This window comes from Vulpes vulpes, chromosome 6 (genome assembly GCF_048418805.1).
Source record: "Vulpes vulpes isolate BD-2025 chromosome 6, VulVul3, whole genome shotgun sequence".
In the NCBI taxonomy this organism is placed as follows: Eukaryota; Metazoa; Chordata; class Mammalia; order Carnivora; family Canidae; genus Vulpes; species Vulpes vulpes.
Window position 1 is genome coordinate 105,730,029 of NC_132785.1, and position 22,423 is coordinate 105,752,451.

Sequence of the window (22,423 nt, forward strand, 5' to 3'; positions counted from 1 at the left end):
CATTAATATCAAATGACCGCGTCCCTCCCCGGCTTACTTGCCAGCAGAGCGAGCTTACTGCTGCAGGACATGGCAGGCTCTGCAGGGCAGGCCTGTGGCTCGGAGGTAGGTGGCTGCAGGGCCTAAGCAGTTGCCGCAGAGCTCCTGCCTCAAGGGAAACGGCGGAGCTCTCACATTCTAAGGAACCCCATCGGCAGGCAGAGAAGGGATCACCTTATCTTCCCTGAGGGCTATGTCCAGCGGCAGGAGAACAGAGCAAACTACTACTCGTGCTTTGCAGCTGGAAGTCTCAGGCAGAGACCAAAGGGAGAGGCTTTGTGCAACTCCAGGGTTCAGGCGGAGCCATCCTGCTTACTGCAGGTGCCTTACCCACCTCCCGGAAGCCAAGACGACTGGCCTCAGGGAGCGAAAATATCACTTCCCTAGGCCTTGTTCCTCAGCTTTGAAATAGAGACCCGGAGTAGATCAGTGACGCCCAGATGATTTTAAAATTCAGGGAACTTTTTAAATGAAATTATACACAGAAGTCCCATACGTAGAACTGAGAAAGCAGAATTTCTCTGAAGAGAGGGGTGGGTGTCCTGGATGCCTGGGCCCCTGCTGAACGTCCCTTCTCCCCAGGCAGGATGCTGGGAAAAACCCATAGAGCTGAGAACCCCCCGGCCTAATGTGCTCTCAGGTCCCTTCTAAGCCAGCTGTTGACTCCATCGTGGTTCTTGCCCAGGGCTGGCAGCACTGGGCACCACCCAGCAAGCACCCTGCATAGCAGGGACAGGGCGCTCCTGGAACTAGACCAGTGTGCCTACCTTCAAGACTGGAGTGGAAGAGGGACAGAGTGGGGCGCCATCCCAATAACTTGTGACAAGACTGCTTGTTAATGGGTGGAAAGCAACAAGGCTGATTGCTACCTTCTGTCTCCTACCCTGCTTCCCTTTAGCGCAAGATGTTAAAACTTTTAATAAAGCATGCTGCCTAAAGGATCTCTTCAAGGTAGCAGTTCACTGCCTCGATTAAATATTTTAATATTTCCCAAAGAGGCTAAAACTAGAATTGGTGGAAAACCACCTTCCCATATAACCATCAGGGTGAGGATACTCCCTAGAAAAGGATGTCCCTTTGCTGAGCTCAGAGGTGCTAAAGAAGATGGGGAGCAGTGTTTGAATGGAGAGATCTAGGGCCTGGCCCAGTAGGCAGGAGCCTTAATGTGATAGTCCTAGAAGCTTGCAGATAGGAGAGAGTGAATCTGGCTATATTTTTTAAAATTATAATCAGCAAGCCATTTAACCTCTGTAATGCCCACCATTATCTATGAGGTGAAAAGAGAAATCACTGTTTCCATACCCAGTTCTCTGCATTTAAAGACACAGAGCATTTATCACAGCAGCTTCATCTTCCGGGCAAGCATATATGTACCTTCCACTTACTCATGAATTTTTAGAAGTGAGCACAATTTTACACAGTTGGCTACACCTGGGGCTCATTTACAACACATTTGATCGATAATTGCAACAACTGTGCACACCACTTTGTGGGTAGCTTTGGCTTAATTAACTCTTGGGTTGAGGAACAGAAGCATGTTAGACCCAGAGCACATGAATGAGCCAGGTGTCAGTGCTGTTCTCAGGGTCCTAAATGGAGACGTGGCTGTGTCACTATCTCTCTGACCCTTCAAAGTGTCATGGAAAGTCCCACAGAGGCTTTCTGCCAGCTATGACTCAGCCCTCCTACTCACATCTTCACCTGTCCTCCACATTGTTCTCCCTGTCAAGGTGAACACTAATCTAAGGAGGAATGAATAAGTATAACTTTATTGCTAACAGACCAAATACTATTTTGGCTCTCAGGCTGGAGATTTAAATATTGTTAATGTGTCTGTTGTTTCTCAATGCATGGGAATCGAGCTTGCTTTCTGCAGAAGAATCTCATGCAAAATCAAATTGGTAAGCAAGGCAAAAGACAAGAGATAGCAGCTATTTAGAACCTCTGCCATTTACATATAACTGTATAAATATTTGTCACTTACTAAGACGGCTTCCCTATTTTAATTTAATGAATAGAGATCCATCCTATAAAACAATATCTGAAACTCATTAAATACACTATTAGTAGTTGATGTTTATCAAGAGGCATCTATTTACTAGAGTTAATCTGTTCTGATGATCTTTTGCTCGTTGCCCAGCAAACATGGCGTCACTTGCCAGGCTTCTGGGGACACCCTCCTGGCACTGTGGCTGTTCTCCTGGGACCACTGACAAAGACTGTTGTGATCAGTCCAGTGGCTCATTTAATCCTGAGACATATTGGGCTCAGATTCGGTCAGTGGCACATGATTCAGATAAAACTCCTATTTGTCTGATTGTCATCTTGCTCTTACCACAACATGGTCCTGCTCTATCTACTTACTCTCACATCTGAATCATGTGGCACCGACAGGCTACAGGCAGCATGTTGAGCCACAAGGATAAAGGAACTCCCACCTCTGCTCTGAAGGATGTGTAGATAGAGACTCTGGAGCCTGGAGGCTTCCTTGCCAAGCTCCAGGATTTGGAAGGAGTGTGCCCTCTAAGAGCAGTGAGTTTTGCCAGCCCATTCCCCCCCACCCCAACCCAGGACCTGGGGGTGTAGCCCAGGAGACTCACTTTGTTGTCTTGACTCTGTTTTGCAGTTCCATGCACTCTCCTCTCCTCAGTCCCCATTTCCTCCCACCCCCACCTCAAGACGGGCCCTGCACCGAACGCTGTCAGATGAGAGCATATACAGTGGCCAGAGGGAGCACTTCTTCACCTCCAGGGCTTCACTTCTGGACCAAGCCCTGCCCAACGACGTCCTCTTCAGTAGCACATACCCTTCTCTTCCCAAGTCTCTCCCATTGCGGAGGCCTTCTTACACCTTGGGAATGAAGTCGTTGCATGGTAAGTTTGTGCTCCCACCGCAGCCCTGCAGACAGAGGCCAGTCCCCAAAGAGAATGGCCACTCCGTGTGCTGACAGAGTGGTGCCTGGAGGAGGGTGTGGCCTACCTGTTCCAATTCTCAGCTCACCAACCTCCCTCTATCAGCCTGGCACCTGTAATCCTAGACCATGGGGTACAGGCGCTCAGCCTCACCAGACCAGAAGAGTCATCTGGGATGCTTGTTCTATTTTTTATCAAGATGTAACTAACTTACAACATTATATTAGTTTCAGATGTACAACATAATGATTCGATGTTTGTATCTGTTGTGAAATGGTCACCACAGTGTCTAGTTAATACTCGTCACCTTGCATAGTTGCAAAGTCTTTTTTTTTTGTGATGAGAACTTTTAAGATTCCTTCTTAGCACCTTCTATTAGCAATAATCATGCCTCGGATAACCCTCATTGGCTACGATACTACCACTGCACAAAGCTCATTCTTAGCACCTTCTAAATATGTGGTAATTATTACTGTAGTCACCATGCTGTACATTACAGTAAGCCCTGTGACTTATTTGTCTTTCTTTTATTTCAGTCAGCCTAGGGCCCTCATGATCCATCCATGTTGTTGCAAGTGGGAAGATTTCATTTTTTCAGACTGAGTAATATTCCATTATATATATATCATCCATCCATCAGTAGACACTTAGGTTGTGTCCGTATCTTGGCCATTGTAAATAATTGTGCAGTGAACATGGGGATACATTTTTTTTTTTCAAGAGTGTTTTTGTTTTCTTCAGATAAATACCTGGAGTGGAATTTCTGGATGATATGGTAGCTCTGTTTTTGAGAAACCTCTATACTGTTTTCCTCAGCGGCTACACTAATATACATTCCCGTTAACCATGCACGAGGGCTCCCTTTTCTCTACCACCAATGTTTGTGTCTTCCCTTTTGGATAATAGGTACTCTAACAAGTATGAAGTGGTATCTCACTGTGGTTTTGATTTGCAATTCCCTGATGATTAATGATGCTGAGCAGCAATTCCACTTACCTCTGTTGGCCATCTGTATGTTTTCTTTGGAAAATGTCTATTGAGGTTCTCTGCCCATTTTCTAATTGGTTTGTTTTTTGGTTATTGAGTTGTAGGAATTCTTTATATATTATGAATATTACCCCTGACCAGACCTGATTTTCAAATATTTTCTCCCAGTCCATAGGTTGCCTTTTCATTTTGTTAATGGTTGTCTTTGTTCCACAGAAATTTTTTCATTTGCGTGTAGTCTACTTGTTTGTTTTTGCCTTTGTTACCTTTGCTTTTAGTGTCAAATCCAAAAGATTATCATCAAAACTGATGTCATAGAGCTTACTGCCTATGTTTTCTTCTGGAAGTTTCACAGTTTCAGGACTTACAATCATGTCTTTTATCCATAAGAAGTTAACCTTTTTTTTTTTTTTTCATAATGAGTTAACTTTTGTGGATTGGTGTAAAATAGTGCTCTGGTTTCATTCTTTTACATGTGTCTGTCCCCAATTTTCCCAACACTGTTTATTAAAGACTGTCCTTTTCCCTATTGTATATTCTTGGCTCCCTTGTCATAAATTAATTGACCACATATGCATATGTTCATTTCTAGGCTCTCTGTTCCATTGATGTGTCTGTTTTTATGCCAATAACGTGTTGTTTTCATTACTATAGCCTTGTAATGTAGTTTGAAATCAGGAAGTGTGATACCTCCAGCTTTGTTTTTTTCCCAAGATTAGCTTCGGCTATTCAGAATCTCTTGTAAATACAATCTTAGGATTGCTTGTTCTACTTCTGTGAAAAATGCATTAAAATTTTAGTAGGGATTGCACTGAATCTGTAGATTGCTTTGGGTAGTATGAACATTCTAACAATATTAGTTGTTTTATGAGCATGGAACATCTTTCCATTTATTTGTGTCTTCAGTTTCTTTTATCAGTGTCTTAGAGTGTACGGGTTAAAGTTATTCCTAGGTATTTTATTCCTTTTGATAGACTTATGAGTGGGATTGTTAATTTCTCTTTCTGATATTTTATTATTAGTGTATGAAAGTGCAACAGATTTGTGTGAATTGATTTAGTATCTTGCAACTTCACTGAATTACTTTATTAATTCTTAGAGTTTTTTGGTTCAGGGTTCTCTAATATAATATCATGCCATCTGCAAATAGTGAGTTTTGCATCATATTTGGATGTCTCTTTTCCCTTGTCTAATGCTCTGGCTAGGACTTCTAATACTTTGTTGAATGAAAGTAGTGAGTATGTGTATCCTTGTCTTGTTCCTGACCTTAGAGGAAAGCTCTCAGCTTTCACCATGGAGTATGATGTCAGTTACGGGTTTGTCATACATGACCTTTATTAGGTTTAAGTATATCCCCGCTATACCCACTTTTTGAGATTTTTTTTTGTCATAAATGGATGTTGCTTTTTGTCAAATGCTTTTTCTGCATCTACTGAGTTGATTATATGATTTTTATCCTTCATTTCATCATTGTGCTATATCACATTAATTGATTTGCGGATGTTGAACCATCTTTATTTTTTTTTTTGAACCATCTTTATATCCCTGAGACAAATCCCACTTAATCATAGTATATGGTCCTTTTAATGTTTTGTTGAATTTGGTTTGCTCATATTTTGTTGAAGTTTTTTATATCTATGTTCATCAGGGATATTGGCCTGTGATTTTTTTTTTCTTGTGGTGTCCCTATCTAGTTTTGGTATCCAGGTGAGTAATGCTAGCCTCATAAAATGAGCTTCAAAGTGTTCTTTTGCTGCTTTTCCTTTTTTGGGAAGAGTTTTAAAAGGGTTTTCTTTGAATGTTCAGTAGAATTCACCAGTAAAGTCCTCTGTTCCTGGGTTTTTGTTTGAAACAGTAATCACAAACCTCCCAACCATCTCCTTACTAGTTTGTTCAGATTTTCAGATTTTCAGTTTCTTCATGATTCAGTCTTAGTGACTTAGCACAGCAGGTGGCATGCCAGTCTCATAATCATGATTCAGTCTTGGCAAGTTGTATGTTTATGGGGTTTATGCATTTCTTCTTCTGCACAATTTGTTGATGTGTAATTCTTTATAGTAGTTTCAAGATCCTCTGTATTTCTCTGGTATCAGTTATAATGTCTGCTTTTTCATTTCTGATTTTGAATCTTCTCTTTTTCTTGGTGAGTCTAGCTAAAGCTTTGTCAATTTTGTTTATCTTTTCAAAGAACCAATTCTTAGTTTCATTGATCTATTTTTTTGTTTCGTGTCTTAATTTTTGTTTTTTTATTTCCACTCTGATCTGTTCCTTTCTTCTACTAATTTTGAGCTTTATTTGTTGCCCTTTTCCTAGTTCCTTCAGGTGTAAATTTAGATTGTTTATCTGAGATGTTTCCTGATATGTAGACGTGCATTTGTCACTATGAACTTCCCTCTGGGAACTACTTTGCCTGTATCCCATAAGCTTCAGTATGTTGTATTTCCATTTTCATTCTTCTGAAAGTATTTCTTGATTTCTCTTGTGACGTCTTCTTTGACCCATGGTTGTTTAGTAGCATGTTATTTAGTCTCCACGTATTTGTGACTTTTCTTGTTTTCTTCTTGTAATTGGGAAGAGATGTTTAATTTCATTTCAGTCATCTTAAATTTATTAAGACTTGTGGTTTTTTTTAATTTATTCATGAGAGACACATCGAGAGAGAGAGAGAGAGAGAGAGAGGCAGAGACGCAGGTAGAGGGAGAAGCAGGCTCCACACGAAGCCCAGTGCGGGACTGGATCCCAGGACCCCAGTATCACGCTGTGGGCCGAAGGCAGGTGCCAAACCACTGAGCCACCCAGGGATTTCCTTAATTTTATTAAGACTTGTGACCTCACATAATGATCCATCCTGGAGAATGTTTTATGTGTGACTGAAAAAGAATGTATATTCCTTTGTTTTGGGATGGAATATTCTGTATATAGCTGTTAAGTCCATCTGGTCTAGTGTGTCATTTAAGGTTGATATTTCCTAATTGACTGTCTGGATGATCTGTCCATTAGTGAAAGTGGGTTATCAGAGTCCCCTTACTATTACCAAATTGCTATTTCTCCCTTTAGGTCTGATTATATTTGCTTCCTTATTTAGGTACTCCAGTGTTGGGTACATAAATATTTTACAAATGCTATATCCTCTTATTGGACTGACCCCTTTATCATTATGGAATGCCTTTTTTTTGTCTTTATTATAGTCTTTTGTTTTAAAGTCTTTTTTGTCTGATATAAGTGTAACTATACCAGCTTTCTTTTGGTTTCCATTTACCTGGAATATCTTTTTTCATTCCTTCACTTTCAATGTGTCCTTACTTCTCAAGTGACTCTCCTACAGGCAGCATATAGACGGGTCATGTTTTTTAACCATTCAGCCACTCTGTCTTTTAATTGGAGAATAAAGTCCATTTACATTTAAAATAAATAATGATAGGCATATCCTTTTGGCTGTTTTGTAGTTCTTCTGTGTTCCTTTCTTTTGCTGCTGCTCTCTTCCTTTATGGTTTAATAACTTTCTGTAGTGTTAGGCTTAGATTCCTTTCCCTTTATCCTCTGTGTGTATCTATCATAGGTTTGTGCTGTGTGGTTGCCATGAAGCTTTCCTATAACTTATATTTATTTTCAGTTCATAACAACTTAAGGTTAGAATGCATTCTAAAGTTCTACCTTTTTACTCTCCCAACATTTTCTGTTTTTGATGTCACAGTTTACATCTTTTTATCATGTGTATCCCTTACCTAATTACAGTTGACCCTTGAGAAACAAGGGAATATGGTCAAAAATCCATGTAAACCTGACTTCCCAGAAATATTAACTACTGAGAGCCTAGTGTTGACCAGAAGACTTACCAATAACATAAGCAGTCATTTCAAATATTTTATATGTTATAGATCTTATATACTATATTCTTACACTAAAGTAAGCTAGAAAAAAGAAAGTAAAAATCATAACAAGACACATTTACAGTACGGTCTTTACCAATACCATAAGTTTACCTTGTCTATTTACATGATTAACCATCTATCAGTACCTACCCCAATTTTGTCTAATATGATACAAAACACTGTAGATATTATACATATTGCTAAGACTAGACATCAAAAATGAAAAGGAATGCATAACTTATTTACAGATGTAACAATTCATGCATTGATAGTGAAGCAGCAGCAATATGATTGCTCTATGGTAGCCTAGTGGAATTGATACAATTCTTCACAGTAGCCTTGCATATACACTAATGAATAAATCAATAAAAATATTTTATGGCATAAAGTACTACAGTCATATTCATAGTACAGTTTTAGAAACATTGTTACATTTTTTAAAAACCACTTACCTGTGATAATAGGCTGATACACAGTTTCTCAGTTACAAGAGTGAGAGGCATGCTTTAATGTAATTCCTTGAAAGCAAAATTATAAAACAGTAAGAAAACTAAAATATTAATTTTATATTAAACATCACTCACAAATGCCTAGGTAAGGACAGGCTACCCGATTCCATACAAGACTTACACTCTCAGTTTTCTTTCTATATGATGAATACTTTGGCAATGATGATGATGACACAAAAGCATCTCATACAATTCTTGCTGTAGAGTTATTAGATTTTCACACAAAAACAACAGATAAGTTTATTAACTATATGGCTTGATGATTATTTATTATTCATTAAATGGAAGTGGATCACTGTAAAGGTTCTGCACCCTTGTCTTCACATTGAATAGAGGAGAGGGAAGAAGATGAAGGGATGGCGAAGATGGAAGGAGAGGTGGGAGAGGCAGACACATTCCATGTAACTCTATGGAAATTCATTGTCATTTTTGGCTTTTCTGCTTTTTTTTTTTTTTTTTTTTTTTTTTTTTTTTTTTTTTTGCTTTTTTTCTAAATATGTTTTTATACAGTACTGATCCTTCCACTGTGAACTTTAGTTTTGGGGCCCATATCCTAGAATGGTTCATGTTGTAAAAGAAGTCAGAAGCAGTCTTGGAGAATCAGAACCCTTCTGCCAGACTATCTAATGTCAATTTGTTTTCTGGCACTTCTTCTAAGTCTTGTTCCTCTTCATCTGGCACTGGTTTGGAAGCAGTCATCTCCATCAAGTCATCTTCTGTTCATTCCTCTGATGTGGTGTCGATTAGTCTTGGATTTCTCCAAGATCTGCATCTTAAAACCCTTCGCTTCCTACCTTTTTTTGCCATATTCACAGTCTTTTTCATGATTTCCTTGATTGGCTCTGTCATAAATCCTGTGAGGTTATGTACAACATCTGGACGGTTTTCTCCAGCAGGAATCCATTATTTAGGTCTTGATGGTTTTCATGGCTTTCTCTGTTACAATGATGGCATCTTTGATGGTATAATCCTTCCAGAATTTCATGATGTTCTATCACAGTTCCCTTCTATAGTGTTGACAATCCTTTCCACAGAATACTGTGTGTAATCAGCCTAGATTCTTATGGGTCAGCCTTAGGTTCTTATGACCTATTGATCTGGAGGTTGAATTAGAGATGTCCTGTTTGGGTGCAAGTAGACCACTTCGACACCTTTGGTGTTGAACTCATGGGGTTCTGGGTGGCCGGGGCATTGTCCAGTATCAAAAGTACTTTAAAAGGCAATTCCTTACTGGCAAGGTACTTCCTGACTTCATGGACAAAGCATCAATGGGACTAGTCCAGAAAAAGGGTCTTCTTATACAGCCAAAAGTCTGGCAGCTGGTATTGTTTCCCTTCAAGATTCAGGGGTTGGTAGGATTATAGAAAAGGGGAGTTTTTATCCTAAACCAAACTGCATTTGCACAAAATTGTAGTCTGTCCCTTCCTTAAATCCTGCTGCTCACTTCTCTTCATATGGAATAAATAATAAATGTCTTTTGTGGCATTTTATTCCAGAACAGGGCACTTTCGTCTGCAGTAAAAAGCTGTTCAATCAGATATCCATTCTCCTCAATGATTTTCTTAATGGTGTCTGAGAACTCGTCTGCTGCCTCTTGTTTGGCAGAAGCTGCTTCTCCTGTTATCTTGACATTTTTAAAACCAAACCTCTTTCTAAAATTATCAAACCATCCCTTGCTGGCATTAAATTCTGCAGCTTTAGATCTTTCACCTTCTGTTTGCTTTGAGTTGTCATATAATGACTTTGCTTTTCCTTGAACCATATGAGAGTCTGTAGGAATGCCTTTCTTATTAGCAGTCCTGGACCCACCTAAAAGCCACATTTCTGATAGGAGATTAAAAGTTCTTTCACAAAAAGTACAAGGCTTTTGTGCCTACTGGCACCACTGCAGTGACAGCTTCGTGCATTTCCTCTTCTTTTTCCACAGTGGTCCTTATGCTACGTTCATTTACCTTGAAATGGCAGGCAACTGCAGCAGCAGACCTCAACCTGTGATACATAGCAAGCAATTCAACTTTTTCGTGTTAGTTCATGTCTTTTCTCTGCTTTTTGGAAACACTTCCAGCATCACTAGTGGCACTGTTAATTGGTTCCAGTGATGTTATTCAAGGTTTATGGTATGGCACTAAACATAATGAAAGTACATGAGAATGGAGAGCAGTTTTTACCCTGATACTCAATTTACTGGCTATATGAGATAAGCTGCTCATATGGAGATGATTAGCCTCACATGCATTTTAAATGGCTACTTTGAACACTAGGCCTCACTGCAGTAGCAACAGGAGGTGGCTACAAAATTATCACAGTAGTACACTGCACATACCATAGTTAATTTTGTGCAATTATGACTTAATACTGCATCTTTGGTCACATTCCTCTCAACTTTGAGTGTGCCATGTACAGTATGTGCACATTTTGGAAAGTTGTAACTTTTTATAATAGATTTGTATATATTTTCTGTATTCATGACATCCTAAATTGTTATTTTCCAGTTTTTGAAATTGTTGCAAATCTTCAAACATTTTTCTGAAATATTTATAGAAAGTCCACATAGAACTATACCCTTGCAGTTCAAACCTGTGTTGCTCAAGGCTAACTGTAAAACAATTGTTTATTATTTCTGTCTTTTAACCTTCTTACTAGCCTTGTAAGTAATTGATTTACTATTCCCTGTACTGTATGTTCACGTTTTCCAGTAAGATTGATACTTTTATGTTTTCTTTTTACTAATTAGCACTCCTTTTAATATTTCCTGGCAAGGCCAGTCTAGTTGTGTTAAACTCCTTTAGATTTTTTTTTTTTAAGATTAATTTATTTTAGAGCACAAAGAGGGGAGAGGCAGAGAGAAAGAGAGACAAGGAAACTCCCCACTGAGCAGGGAGCTGAGTGCAGGGCTCAATCCCACAACCGTGAGATCATGACCTGAGCCAAAATCAAGAGTCAGACACTTAACTGACTGAGCCACCCAAGCGCCCTCTTTAGCTTTGTTTTTCTGGAAAACTCTTGATCTCACCTTCAGTTCTGAAGGACACCTTTGTTGGGTAGAGGATTCTTGATTTGCAATTTTTTTTCTTTCAGCCTTTAAATAGGTCATGCCACTCTCATCTGGACCAGAAAGTTCCTGCTGAAAAGTCTTATGGGGATTCACTTATACATACCAGGTTGTTTGCTGTTTTTAAGATGCTCTTGTCTAACTTTGGGGACTTTAATTATAATGTGTCTTGGTGTGGGTCTTTTTACATTCATCTTATCTGGAATTCTCTGGTCTTCCTGGATCTAGATGTGTATTTCCTTCTCCAGGTTAATAAAATAGCTTAAGCTATTTTTACTCCTTTTCATTCTTTTTTTCTTTTTGTTGCTCTGATTGGGTGAATTCCATTGTCTTGTATTCAAATTCACCAATCCTTTCTTCTGTTTCATTTGATCTGTTGAACCCCTCTAGTATATTTTTCAATTCAATTATTGTATTCTTTGGCTCTGGGACTTCCATTTGATATTTTCTTACATTTTCTTTTTGTTGAAGTTCTCAATGTGTTCATCCATTCTTCTCCCAAGTTCAGCAAGTATCTTTATGTGCATTACCTTGAACTCTTTGTCAGGCAGATTACTTATCTCCCTTTCATTAAGGATTTTTTTCCTCTGATTTTATCTTGTTCTTTTGTGTATTACATATTCCTCTGTTTCCTCATTTTTCTGGACTCCTTGCAGAAGACCTAGGCTCTATCTGTTAGATAAAACAGCCACCCCTCCCAGTCTTGAAGGAGTAGCCTCGTGTGGGATGAACTTTATTCAACCCTGCCCTAGCTCCTTCTTGTCTCTCAAACATTTGTTTGTCCAAACAGCCTATTTCATTTTTAATAGATCCTAGTAGTTGAGAGTGTGCCAAGACCAGTGTCCCAAAGGGGAGCATCTCAGTCAGCACCAGATTTAGGCTGATTATAAGCCAGACCCTCTGGCAGCAGTTCTTGAAGTATGCAAATATATAGTCTTTGGAATCTCAAATGTAAGCCCCACTGACCACCAGAGCCAGGTGACCTCAGAGTGTCCCCTGGGTGGCAATCATAAAAACCAGGGTGCTAAATGCATATAGAAGTTCCTTTCTCAGAGGTAACAGTTAGCCAGAGGAAAGCAGAGGGCAAGCACAAAGATAGCTTGCACTGGCTTCTATGTCCCTTGGGCACAGTCATGGTCCCTTACTTATGTGCCAAACCCGAAGCATATCCCTAGGCCAAAGCTCTGGAACCAGCAGATAAGCCTCTTTTAGAAAGATTGGAGTTTGTGTCAGTCTGCTTTCTGTGCAGTGTCCTGCTTTCTGTAGCCTGTCAAGGACCATCCCTCCAATTGTTAAAGTCCCATGGGACCCAGGAATGCAAGCTCCCCTGGCCACCAGAGCCAGGCAGTCAGGGGGTATCCCTTGGATGCCAGCCATAAATACTAGGGCACCAGATGCATATAACGACCTCCTCCTGGCATGCTTGGTAAAAATAAAGATTTCTAGAACTTACTCAAGACCTGCTGAATTTCCACTTTAATACAGAGGTGTAGTTCGGGGATTATATTTTTACCAAACAAACCATATGCTACTATTATTGGACAGATTTGGCTAACATTAAATTATTTTTTGGAGACTTGTATCCACTGGCTCCTTCAAGCCACCATAAGAACCTGGACTTACCATTGTTCTGTCTCTCCTGGACTGTGAGGATACGGCCTGTGGTGTCAGCCAGTCATGTGTTAACTGATTGATTCATTCAGTGAAGAGCAGGTATTGGTTTAGGGGAAGGTGTATTGATGCCAGGCACCTCCTTGTTCTTGCCTTTGGTTCATAAATGCCTTGTTTGCTCTGTGACCTAACTAGGTCCCAGGCTAATCAAAGGCCATATTCTGGGACTATGGGTTTACATTTCTTTTCCTTTCTCCTCAGTCTGTCCACCTCCATTCCAGGGTTCTGCACCCACCCTCCCCAACTGTGACACACCCAGTAGTGAGCCTGCTATGGAGCCTGGGGTCCTGCTTGTTCATTACAGATAAGCTCTAACCCTGGCTCCCATCTGCCCTTTTTCCTTCTGGGCATTCTGCCTCTATTCATACCCATGTTTCTCTTTCTTTCTGCTGCTTCTCTGAAGCAGTATTTTCTTTGGATATCCTGCTTGCCTCGTTCAGTTTCTCCCCTCATCACACCTGAGCTCTCAACCCACTCTTGTGCGCATTCCTCCAGCACCTCCATCCTGCTCACCTTCTCCCCAGTGGCAGACATCACTCAGGGATCCTGCCAGCTTCCTCCTGCTGCCATGCCCCCATCTGACTACAGCTGGAATCTGGCTTCCATTTTCTCCATGATGTCACCCTCCAAAGTTGACATGTGAAATGACCACTTTTTGCCATCCTGACTTTAGGAGAAAAGTCCTAAAGTAGGACTTTTCATGGTAGTCCCCAACTAGGCCCTAACCTTTTCTCCCCATGTGCCTCCAAGTTGGGGCCACTCTCCACTGCGTTCCACTGCTCCTGCACCAATAAACCCTTTGTGAAGGCATGTCCACATGTGTCATGTCGAAGTGGACCCTGTCTTTTAGACGTGTACATTCTAAGAGCAATGTGGAAATCGCATGTGTGGTCACGGTCCAGCTGTGGGAGGGAGGGAATGGGCTGCCCTCCTTGAGCCCCTCTCGTCCCTCTTCATGCTTTCCTGAAAGTCAGGCAGCAGCACGGTGACCCCACATCCTAAATGGAGCAACCCTAGTTGGGCTTATCCCCAACCTGGCCTTGTTTCAGCGACTGTCACTGGGCAATGGGGAGGAGCGGCTTCTTTTATACATATGGAAATTCGGGTGCCAGAGATAAAAGGGCAGAAGGGCTGTGAGTGACACACAGAATTGTGTTCCACCTACTTACCCTTGGTGGGAACACGTTTAAATAGATCAGAGCATTTAATATCTGGCAGTATTTGTTGATTTCCATTTACTCATCATTTTGCTAATTTAAGCACATTAATAACTAGCAGCTGTACTTCAGAGCAGTTCTTTATGTAATTTGAAAGGGAAAACAAGCACTAAATATACTCTAGTTTACCAGGCTATCATCATTCGGGAAACTTTTTAACTCCTTATAAACAGGTATTTCTGGAGTCACTCAGCAACTGTAACTGAGATTTTAGCTTGTGTTGGCCTGGATTTTTAGTATCATCATATTCCGAGGGTGGCCTCTCTCCAGGAGTTGCACACTCTACCCTCGTCCCCGTGCCAGCTCCTGCCCTGTTGAGAGCATGAGCCCAAGAACACCCCTGCTCTGTTCTCTGCCTCCGTGAACTTGAGTAGTAGCAGCACGCGCTCAGATGGCACACAGTGGCTCATTGTGCCTACTCCTCCCTGCCCCAGGCCAAGCAAGGGTTAGTTGTTATGACGGCTTCATGTATTTTTAAAGTTGTCACCTTAGAAGCAGCTCCTGCTATTGGACTGCTTTGATCCAAAACTGATCCCAAGAGTTGCTGCTTATGTTCTTGGGAAGGGGAAGAATGCCAAAATCAACCCTAAACTCACCTTCCTATAGTAACTCCATATGAATAATCAAGCCCCCCCACCCCAATCTGATTTGTTTTTCACATCACCCTGCAGACACATACAGCCATGGAAACCAGCAGGCCATCCCCAGGGGACAGGGAGTCCACGGGCAGGTGGGTCAGATCCCAGGGCCCAGTCCAGTAAGAATAAGCCTCATTATCCCTCATGACAGGTATCAACAAGCTTCTCTGGTCTGGCTTCAAAATCCAGAAACAGGCCTCATTGTCCTAGCCTGAATCCTTGGCTCTGCGGCAAGGAAGCAAGACACTGGAGCTGCCCTGGATCCCACTGTAGACAGACAGCTCCCACAAAGACAGATGCAAAACTAACTTTTCTAAGTCTCACACTACCAAAAATGAGACAGTGGGAGATGATTAAAAAATGAGCTAAGACTGGAGGAAGCCAATTCCTAGTTCATGTCAGCTTTAGAGTAGCCCCTGATGGTCTGCTGCACTAGAAACGGATTTTGGTTAACAACTGACTAGTTGTCCTGTGGGCACAAGAAGGATTTTACCTCTCATCTCTTTCTACAGGAGAGTTCTCGGCCTCAGACAGCTCCCTCACTGACGTCCAGGAGACCCGAAGGCCTCCCATGCCTGACCCTGGCCTGATGCCCCTGCCTGACACTGCTGCGGATTTAGATTGGTCCAACTTGGTGGATGCTGCCAAGGCCTACGAGGGTGAGTCCGCTGAAGAGCCAAGCAGGAAAGCACAGGACTGACAAGGCCAGGCTGAGTTTTGGAGGGAGGGGAGGTGTGAGGCTCTGGTCAGTCTCCATCCACTCTGCTGCTGTTAATACACTGACAGCACATGTACTAAACTGGCACAGCTGGAAACCAGTGGAGCTAACAGCTACTGGGCATGTGGTAGGGGCTCACGCTGTAGGATTCAATCCAGTGGAGCCTGACGTTCCCTCTACCTAGGAATTCATAGCATGGATGTCTCACCTCCCCATACATGGGAGGGGCAAGGAGTGGGGGAAGCCCAGAGGTCACTGGAATAAAGAACACAGGTCCAGAGAGAGACCTTCACCATGTCCTAAGGGTGGCAGTGCTCGTACTGCTGCATGTGTTAGGGCCTGGCCCCAGGCTCCACACATGTCGGGGATTCCCTGACCTCTCCCAACTCCATGTGCATTCTCCTGTGCCAGCCCACCATCAGGGTGCCTGCCTCGGTGCAGACCCTCACACTGCAGCTGCTTTCTCAGACATCCTAAATGCAGTGCTATCTGTGGACATGGACATAAATGCCTTTTTTCACTCTATGGTCATCATTCTAAATTCTTTGGTGCTAAAATATTCTTCATCAAACAGTGATAGCAGATGAGTGGTTTAGGTTTTGTTTTGTTTTGAATTGCTCGTGTTTAAAGAATTAAAAGTGGCTATTCCATCAAGTTACAGTTTTCAGAAGAAATCGAATAGGCAACCATGGAATAATAGCCCATGAGGCCATCCCCATGTTAACTGATGGCAATTCCCCAGGACTGCACTTGATTTTAAATTTCAATTTGTTAGTCACTCTCCTTTACAGGAGGTGGCATTAGTTTTGTGTTTTTAATGAGAGGTTTTAAACTTTTGATTTTGGTGTCTTGGCTCAAGTCTTTAAGTTGGGTATATTTTGAAACACGTATGGTTGGACTTTGGCTAAAACCCACTGAGGTAGCCAGGAATCTTGTGGAAAACATACTTCTAGAAGTGCATTTTATATCCTCATGAGTGGAAAAAGCCTTGGTCTGGAAATTTGGCCCAATGCCTGTTTCCAGGGAGACATTTCACAGAATGCTACTTTGATGAGTAAGAAAAAGAGGACTACAAATTGATTCACAACAAGTGTTTTCAAAAGGTCTCTTACAATGCTACTATCCTCTTACCACTTAAACCATAATTTTTTCCTACACGGGTCAGGAGACAGGGTTCCTGATGCAGCCCCACATGTAGATTAGATTTGACTGTTCTTGTGGGCCAGCTGTCAACCTTTGATGGAACTAGACCCAGGACATGGTTCCAAATACTGAACAGCTTCTTCTCTCCCTTCCAGTCCAGAGAGCCTCCTTCTTTGCTGCTAGTGACGAAAGCCACCGGCCCTTAAGTGCTGCATCCAATGGTGACCAGCTTGAGGAGCAGGCTCTGGCCCAGATGAAGTCTTATAGCAGGTTGGTCACCCAGCAGCGAGGTCATCACTCCGCACCGTGTGTCCCCTGCACTCGTGACAGCGAGTGTGGGGAAGAGATGGAGGCCACATGGATTAGCTGATTGAAGCTCATCACCAGCATGCCAGATTCTTCACATTCTAGAATGCTATGTAACTAAAAACTGTAAACATAATTAAACTGTTCTTGATGACTTAGTCATCATCATGAATATTCATTATTATTGAATGCCATAATGCATTTATGCTCTCAGGGTTTATCTTGTTAAGGTGAGAAAAATCATTTACATCCTTGAGCCTGGGTTTTGAGTTTCTCTCCCTATTCTCAGTTGGTCAGACTTGTAAATCTGCCTGCATCTTAGCAGCTTCCCAACATGCTGCTTTGGATCTGCATTAGGTCTGGGTCACCAGGATAGGGAAGATTCAATATAGAATGAAAAGCAAACGGTAGCTGAGGTCCAGAGAGTTTCCTTAGGAGTTAAGAGCAGAAATTTTGACTTTTGTTTCACTCTGCAGAGGCGGTCTTCCATTTTCCCCTCTTTCAAGTGGTGAGGATGTTGGATAGATGTGTCATATTGCTCTATATGACCAGAGGCTGCTATGCTATGTGTCATAGGTGCTCCCTGATGCAGAAGAATTTTCATCGATTTGAAATCTCTCCTTTTAAAACCTTTTGAGGATGGTTAAGAATCCAGGTTACCTATAAAGTTGGACAGAAACAGACAACAATAGGAAAAGTGAGGCTGGCTTAGGTTGTTTAAATAGCCCAGGGGAGGGGGCTGGTTCCTGAAGACCTCACTGAGCAAATGTGCAAGGAAATGCTCTTGACAGAGAAAGAAGAGTTCATGGATAGTGCATTCACTCTTCTCACTGAGGCATCTCGGGAGGGAGAGGGGCAGTTTGTTAGTTTGGCTGTTGAGAACTTAAAAAAAACAAACTATAGAGTCAAGGGTGCAGTGAACCCGAGGTGTACCTTCTTAGTACGGGGCCTCCCACAAGGAGAAGTCAAAGTGAACAAATCCATTCTCCTAAGAAAGGATTATTGAACAATAGTTCTTAAAGCTTAAGCTGAGGGTGATGGTTGGCATTTTTCTTCAGTGAACAAATGGAGTTAAAGGTGTTTTTAAAAATCAGAGCATATCCAGACATGTAATTCACTTTGGAAACCTTCAGACATCAAGATAGGCTGCTAAGAATTTTCCTTGGTCGTCCCATTTTAAAAGTTTGAAGATCCTTATCATTTTACTTATTAACAGACTTGAGACACACATGCCACTGTGAGTTTTGCCTTATGGGCTTGTAGATCTAGAATCATCAGGAGACAACAACACAGCTCAAGTAAAGACTGCCTTTTATTCCAGCATTCATCTGTGTTTTGACCTCTGGAAAGAGGCAGCTGCAGGTTCTCCCGGTGGAAGGCTTGAGACTCTTGGTTGTGTGACTCTGAGGTTGTGTGTTCGGCAAGAACCCAATTGGAAACTTTCTGCAGCTTGAATACAGGTAGACAGGAGTTGGACAAAGGACAGTTGACAGGGGTCTTCAGCCCTCGCCTGCTGTGTCATCTGTCCAGGTAGTTGGGTGACCTTCTCATGCTCTAACTCCCTGGGATTTTATTTTTTGGTACTCCACTAGCAAGGCGTTACTAGCACTTCTATAAATTGGGAGAAAGAAAATGGGGGGGCCTAGTTTGCTAATCATGATAGTAAAGGATACATTAGCATCGGACCAACGAGCTTCTGAAACATATTTTTTAAATATTTTAAGATACTTAGATAAGCTTTCAAGACGGAAGCACGGTAACTTAGCTGTATCTGGACGAGTAACCATAGACAACTGTTTTCTGGGGGACTCCGAGACCTCCCCTGTCCTTATCCCGGTTGCCCCGAGGTAGAACTGACATCAGCCCTCTGCACACAGGCGCTCTTCTTGAAGAGCACAGGAAACACTCCACTGCTTGACACCTGTGCCTGCCAGAAAATACCTCTCCTGACAAAGAGACCATTTTCACTTACTGTCCTATATTCCTTTGTCGTGAAGATCCAGCATCTTTAACAGAGGAAGCTACTGATTGGCTGTGGTTCACCCTTGTATTACCCTTTGTTAAGATTACCATTTTCTTTTTTAAAGTGAAAATGCACATTGGGCCACCGTACTGAGTAATTTGACATTTAAAAAACCATTTTGCAAATACAGCGGCCTCGTTAAAAAATGCCAAACAAACCCAGCCGTGGAGGCTTCTGCCAACACCATCTTTTGTTTCTTGTCCCCAGCAGTAAAGATTCCTCCCCCACTCTGGCTTCTAAAGTGGACCAGCTGGAAGGTATGCTGAAGATGCTCCGGGAAGATTTGAAGAAGGTAAACACATCTTCTCAAAGCAGAGTGCCTGGTCTGTGCAAACTGCCCTTGAACAAACGCCCTTTTAGTGGAACAACATGTGGGTGTTCTGTTTTCTCAGGACACACATTCCACGAGCTGCTTGGAGCTCTGTTCCCACTGGCACCCCTGTGCAGGCAGGCCTGCCTTGTCATGTGTACAGAAAGGTGGTTCCTGGCTCGTGAAAGCCTTCAAACCCCAGCCAGCCCCTCTGAGCCCTCTCTCTCAACCTCCCCACCCCCTTACCTAATGGGTCAGTAGCCCAGACCCACACACCTCCGTAGGCTTTCACACCAGGAGAACTGAAGGTTGCAAGTGCTTTGTCTCTTCCATGGCTTTGACTGTATTAAGACAGCGGCCAACAAAACCATAGTCCAAAAGTCAGGACAGTCCTTACCAAAGACATTAAAGTACACGTTAATGTCTTTGCATTCCAAAATAAACTTTAGTGGGTCTCTGGTAGACCCGTTCCCTGGCTTGAGTAGCCAAATGCCTACTATCAGGCCACACATACAGATGTTTAGCAGATACTCAGGACGAAGAACAGAGTTGGGTGAAGGGGACAGATGGATCCCTAGCCCCCCGTCCCAGCCCTTTTCTACCCCGCTCTACCTCCCAGGAGAAGGAAGACAAAGCCCACCTGCAGGCAGAGGTCCAGCACTTGCGGGAGGACAACCTGAGACTGCAGGAGGAGTCCCAGAACGCCTCCGACAAGCTGAAGAAATTCACGGAATGGGTCTTCAATACCATAGACATGAGTTAGGGCGAGCAGCCATGGCCAGTCGGGCCAGGGGGCCCCGGGGTGCGCTCTAGTGAGGCCCGGCAGTCCCTCAGCCCTGCCACTGGACGCCTTCTCTGCACACCCGCCCTCGCTTCCTACTTCGGCCCCTTTTGGGGAGCGCACAACACAACAATTGCAGATCAACAATCATTATCTGCCTTTTGTAGAAAAGAAAAACAAAAAAGTAAATAAAAATTTTAAAAAGTAAAATAAAAGTTTAACTGCTAAAATGTGAATGTCTTTATTTTTTTGCACAATATCTTTATCTGTTACGTATTTAAAAAAGAAAGTGGGCCAAGGCGCCCTGGCCCATCTGCCTCTATTTCCATTAGCTCTTACGAGTTCAGGTAACCCAAGCTTTCCCTCGTTATACTGACAAATGTCATTGCTCCTAGGAAAATAGAGTTTTTTTTAATTGTTTATTTGGGGAGGGGGGTTTCCTTACCTTTATTCCTAAAATGCCTGGGGAGGGCGGTGCTTTGAGAAAATGCCTTCCTCCCCTGAACAACCTGTGCATGAGCTAGCGCCCTTGAGCCCCTATCTCCCCATGTCCGTGTCTGGCAGGGGCAGAGTCAGCACCCCAGAGTCAGAGCCAGGGCCTCGAGCCGTGCCCCTTTGTGGCCCTGCATTGTGACGTCACTCCCCCCTTCCTTTCCTGGGGGAGATGGACCCAGGTGTGCGCTCCTCAGAGCTAGAGCCCTTTTGATCTGGTTTAAGGGAGTCCCATCCAATTGGAATCCGCGCCCCTCCAGCTTCCTGGCTCCAAACATTAATTGGTTTCAGAATCCCTCCAGAGTGAAATCTTACTTGTATGCATTTTGGTTCAAAGTATAGCTTTTGTTTGAGATGTGTAAAGATGAAAATGTGGCAAAATTGTATTTTTAGCATACTCAAAATGGCCAGATTAATCCTTTCCAAAGCCAGACTTCACCAGTACTTATAACTAGGGAAAGTGAATGTTAAATTGTTTAATACTTGCTTGTTGGGAGCAACGACTGTGATCCTAGGACGGGCTTATGAAACCTGCATGTCCTGGTGTGCACTTGAAGCACGGTGTTTCCCGAATCCTTTTGTGGCCAGCCAGAGGATTCTGTTGCAGAAATGATTGATGTGCTGTTTTTCCTGTCTAGTGATGCAGCTGCTCTGGGCCTCTGGCCATTGTCCCAAGGCCCCCAGCCCTGCAGACAGACACACACACTGGGCCCACCAGTGTTGAGGGACCCGGGGAGCCCCTGGTGGCCTTGTTTCTTGCCTTCATAAAATGTCATGCAGCTGACACCCGTGTCCCTTCAGTGGCAACCTTGGTGTAGGGAACGTTCAGCAATTTAGTGTCATCTGCTTGGAAGCTCCCCACCCCAAGTAATCTCAGCTCCTTCCTCCATCCCTGAGAGAAACGGGATGGATTTTCCCTCTACTCCTCCTACCCCCTCCACCAGACTTTTATGGTTTCATTCATGATTGTGATTTTTTTTCCATGGAATTTTTTTTTTTCGGGTGACATTTCCATCATGGAAATAGGAAGATTTCGGAGTGCTTTGTAAAGATCTCAATTGTCTGTCTCTTTTCTCTCTTTGACTTGTATGAAGGAGATTGTTACGTTGCCTGGTATCTCTTTGTAAATGAGAAATATCGCTAACATCCAAGCATTCTGAAGTCTTGCTGATCCTTCCGAGTTTTAGTTTTTATTTAGTCTTTCATTTGTTTGGGGGCTTGGGGCAAGCTATTTATTAGAGTTTTGCAACAGAGTTCTTGTTTGAAGTCTTTAAAGACTACTTGTAAAATTCAAACAATAAAATTCATTTTAAACGCTCTTTTAAAATGCCTTGGTATTATTGCTTGAGGTTTTCTTATTTGAAAGACCACCCAGTAACTCATTGACCCTCCTTGCAGCCGATTTTTTTTCATGAGGTTCCATAAACACTGAAAAAGGGTTCTTCAAAGTTTCTGTCCCTCATAGAATGTTAATGACCTTTTTTACTCTCTGTACACATGTCCTTAGAGAATTTCTAATTTGGCTTCTCTGCTTATAATTTAATATTTGCTGAGCACTTTCTAATTAGTTCCCTCTTCATTATCCATGTGTGGATTTTCCATAACAACACCATCATTCCCTGAGCCCAGCACATTTTTGGACCTCCGCTACTGCATCACCCGAATCTGTGTTAGATGTTGTGTGCTCAGGGAATACAAATGCCTGTTAATATTAGGCTGTACAAAATATAATTAGAAAAGTTAATCTACTGAA

At 42.4% G+C, this 22,423-nt stretch overlaps 1 protein-coding gene and 1 pseudogene across 50 annotated transcripts in view; one reads left to right on the forward strand and one right to left on the reverse strand.

Annotated features, from left to right (window-relative positions):
• Positions 1-21,997, forward strand: part of SIPA1L1 (signal induced proliferation associated 1 like 1) — a 371,521-nt gene extending 349,524 nt beyond the window's left edge. For 33 of the 50 annotated variants that reach the window (XM_072761869.1, XM_072761890.1, XM_072761879.1 and 30 more), the window contains 5 exons: positions 2,666-2,912; positions 15,410-15,556; positions 16,914-17,028; positions 19,295-19,379; positions 20,017-21,997. In XM_072761869.1, coding sequence (XP_072617970.1) covers positions 2,666-2,912; positions 15,410-15,556; positions 16,914-17,028; positions 19,295-19,379; positions 20,017-20,160 — 738 coding nt within the window. In that variant the 3' untranslated portion in view covers positions 20,161-21,997. The remainder of the gene's footprint in view (positions 1-2,665; positions 2,913-15,409; positions 15,557-16,913; positions 17,029-19,294; positions 19,380-20,016) is intronic. The other 17 variants (XM_072761902.1, XM_072761905.1, XM_072761880.1 and 14 more) reach the window with 1 other exon arrangement.
• On the reverse strand, positions 3,321-3,387 carry LOC112927313 (U4 spliceosomal RNA; annotated as a pseudogene).
• Positions 21,998-22,423: the final 426 nt, after the last annotated feature.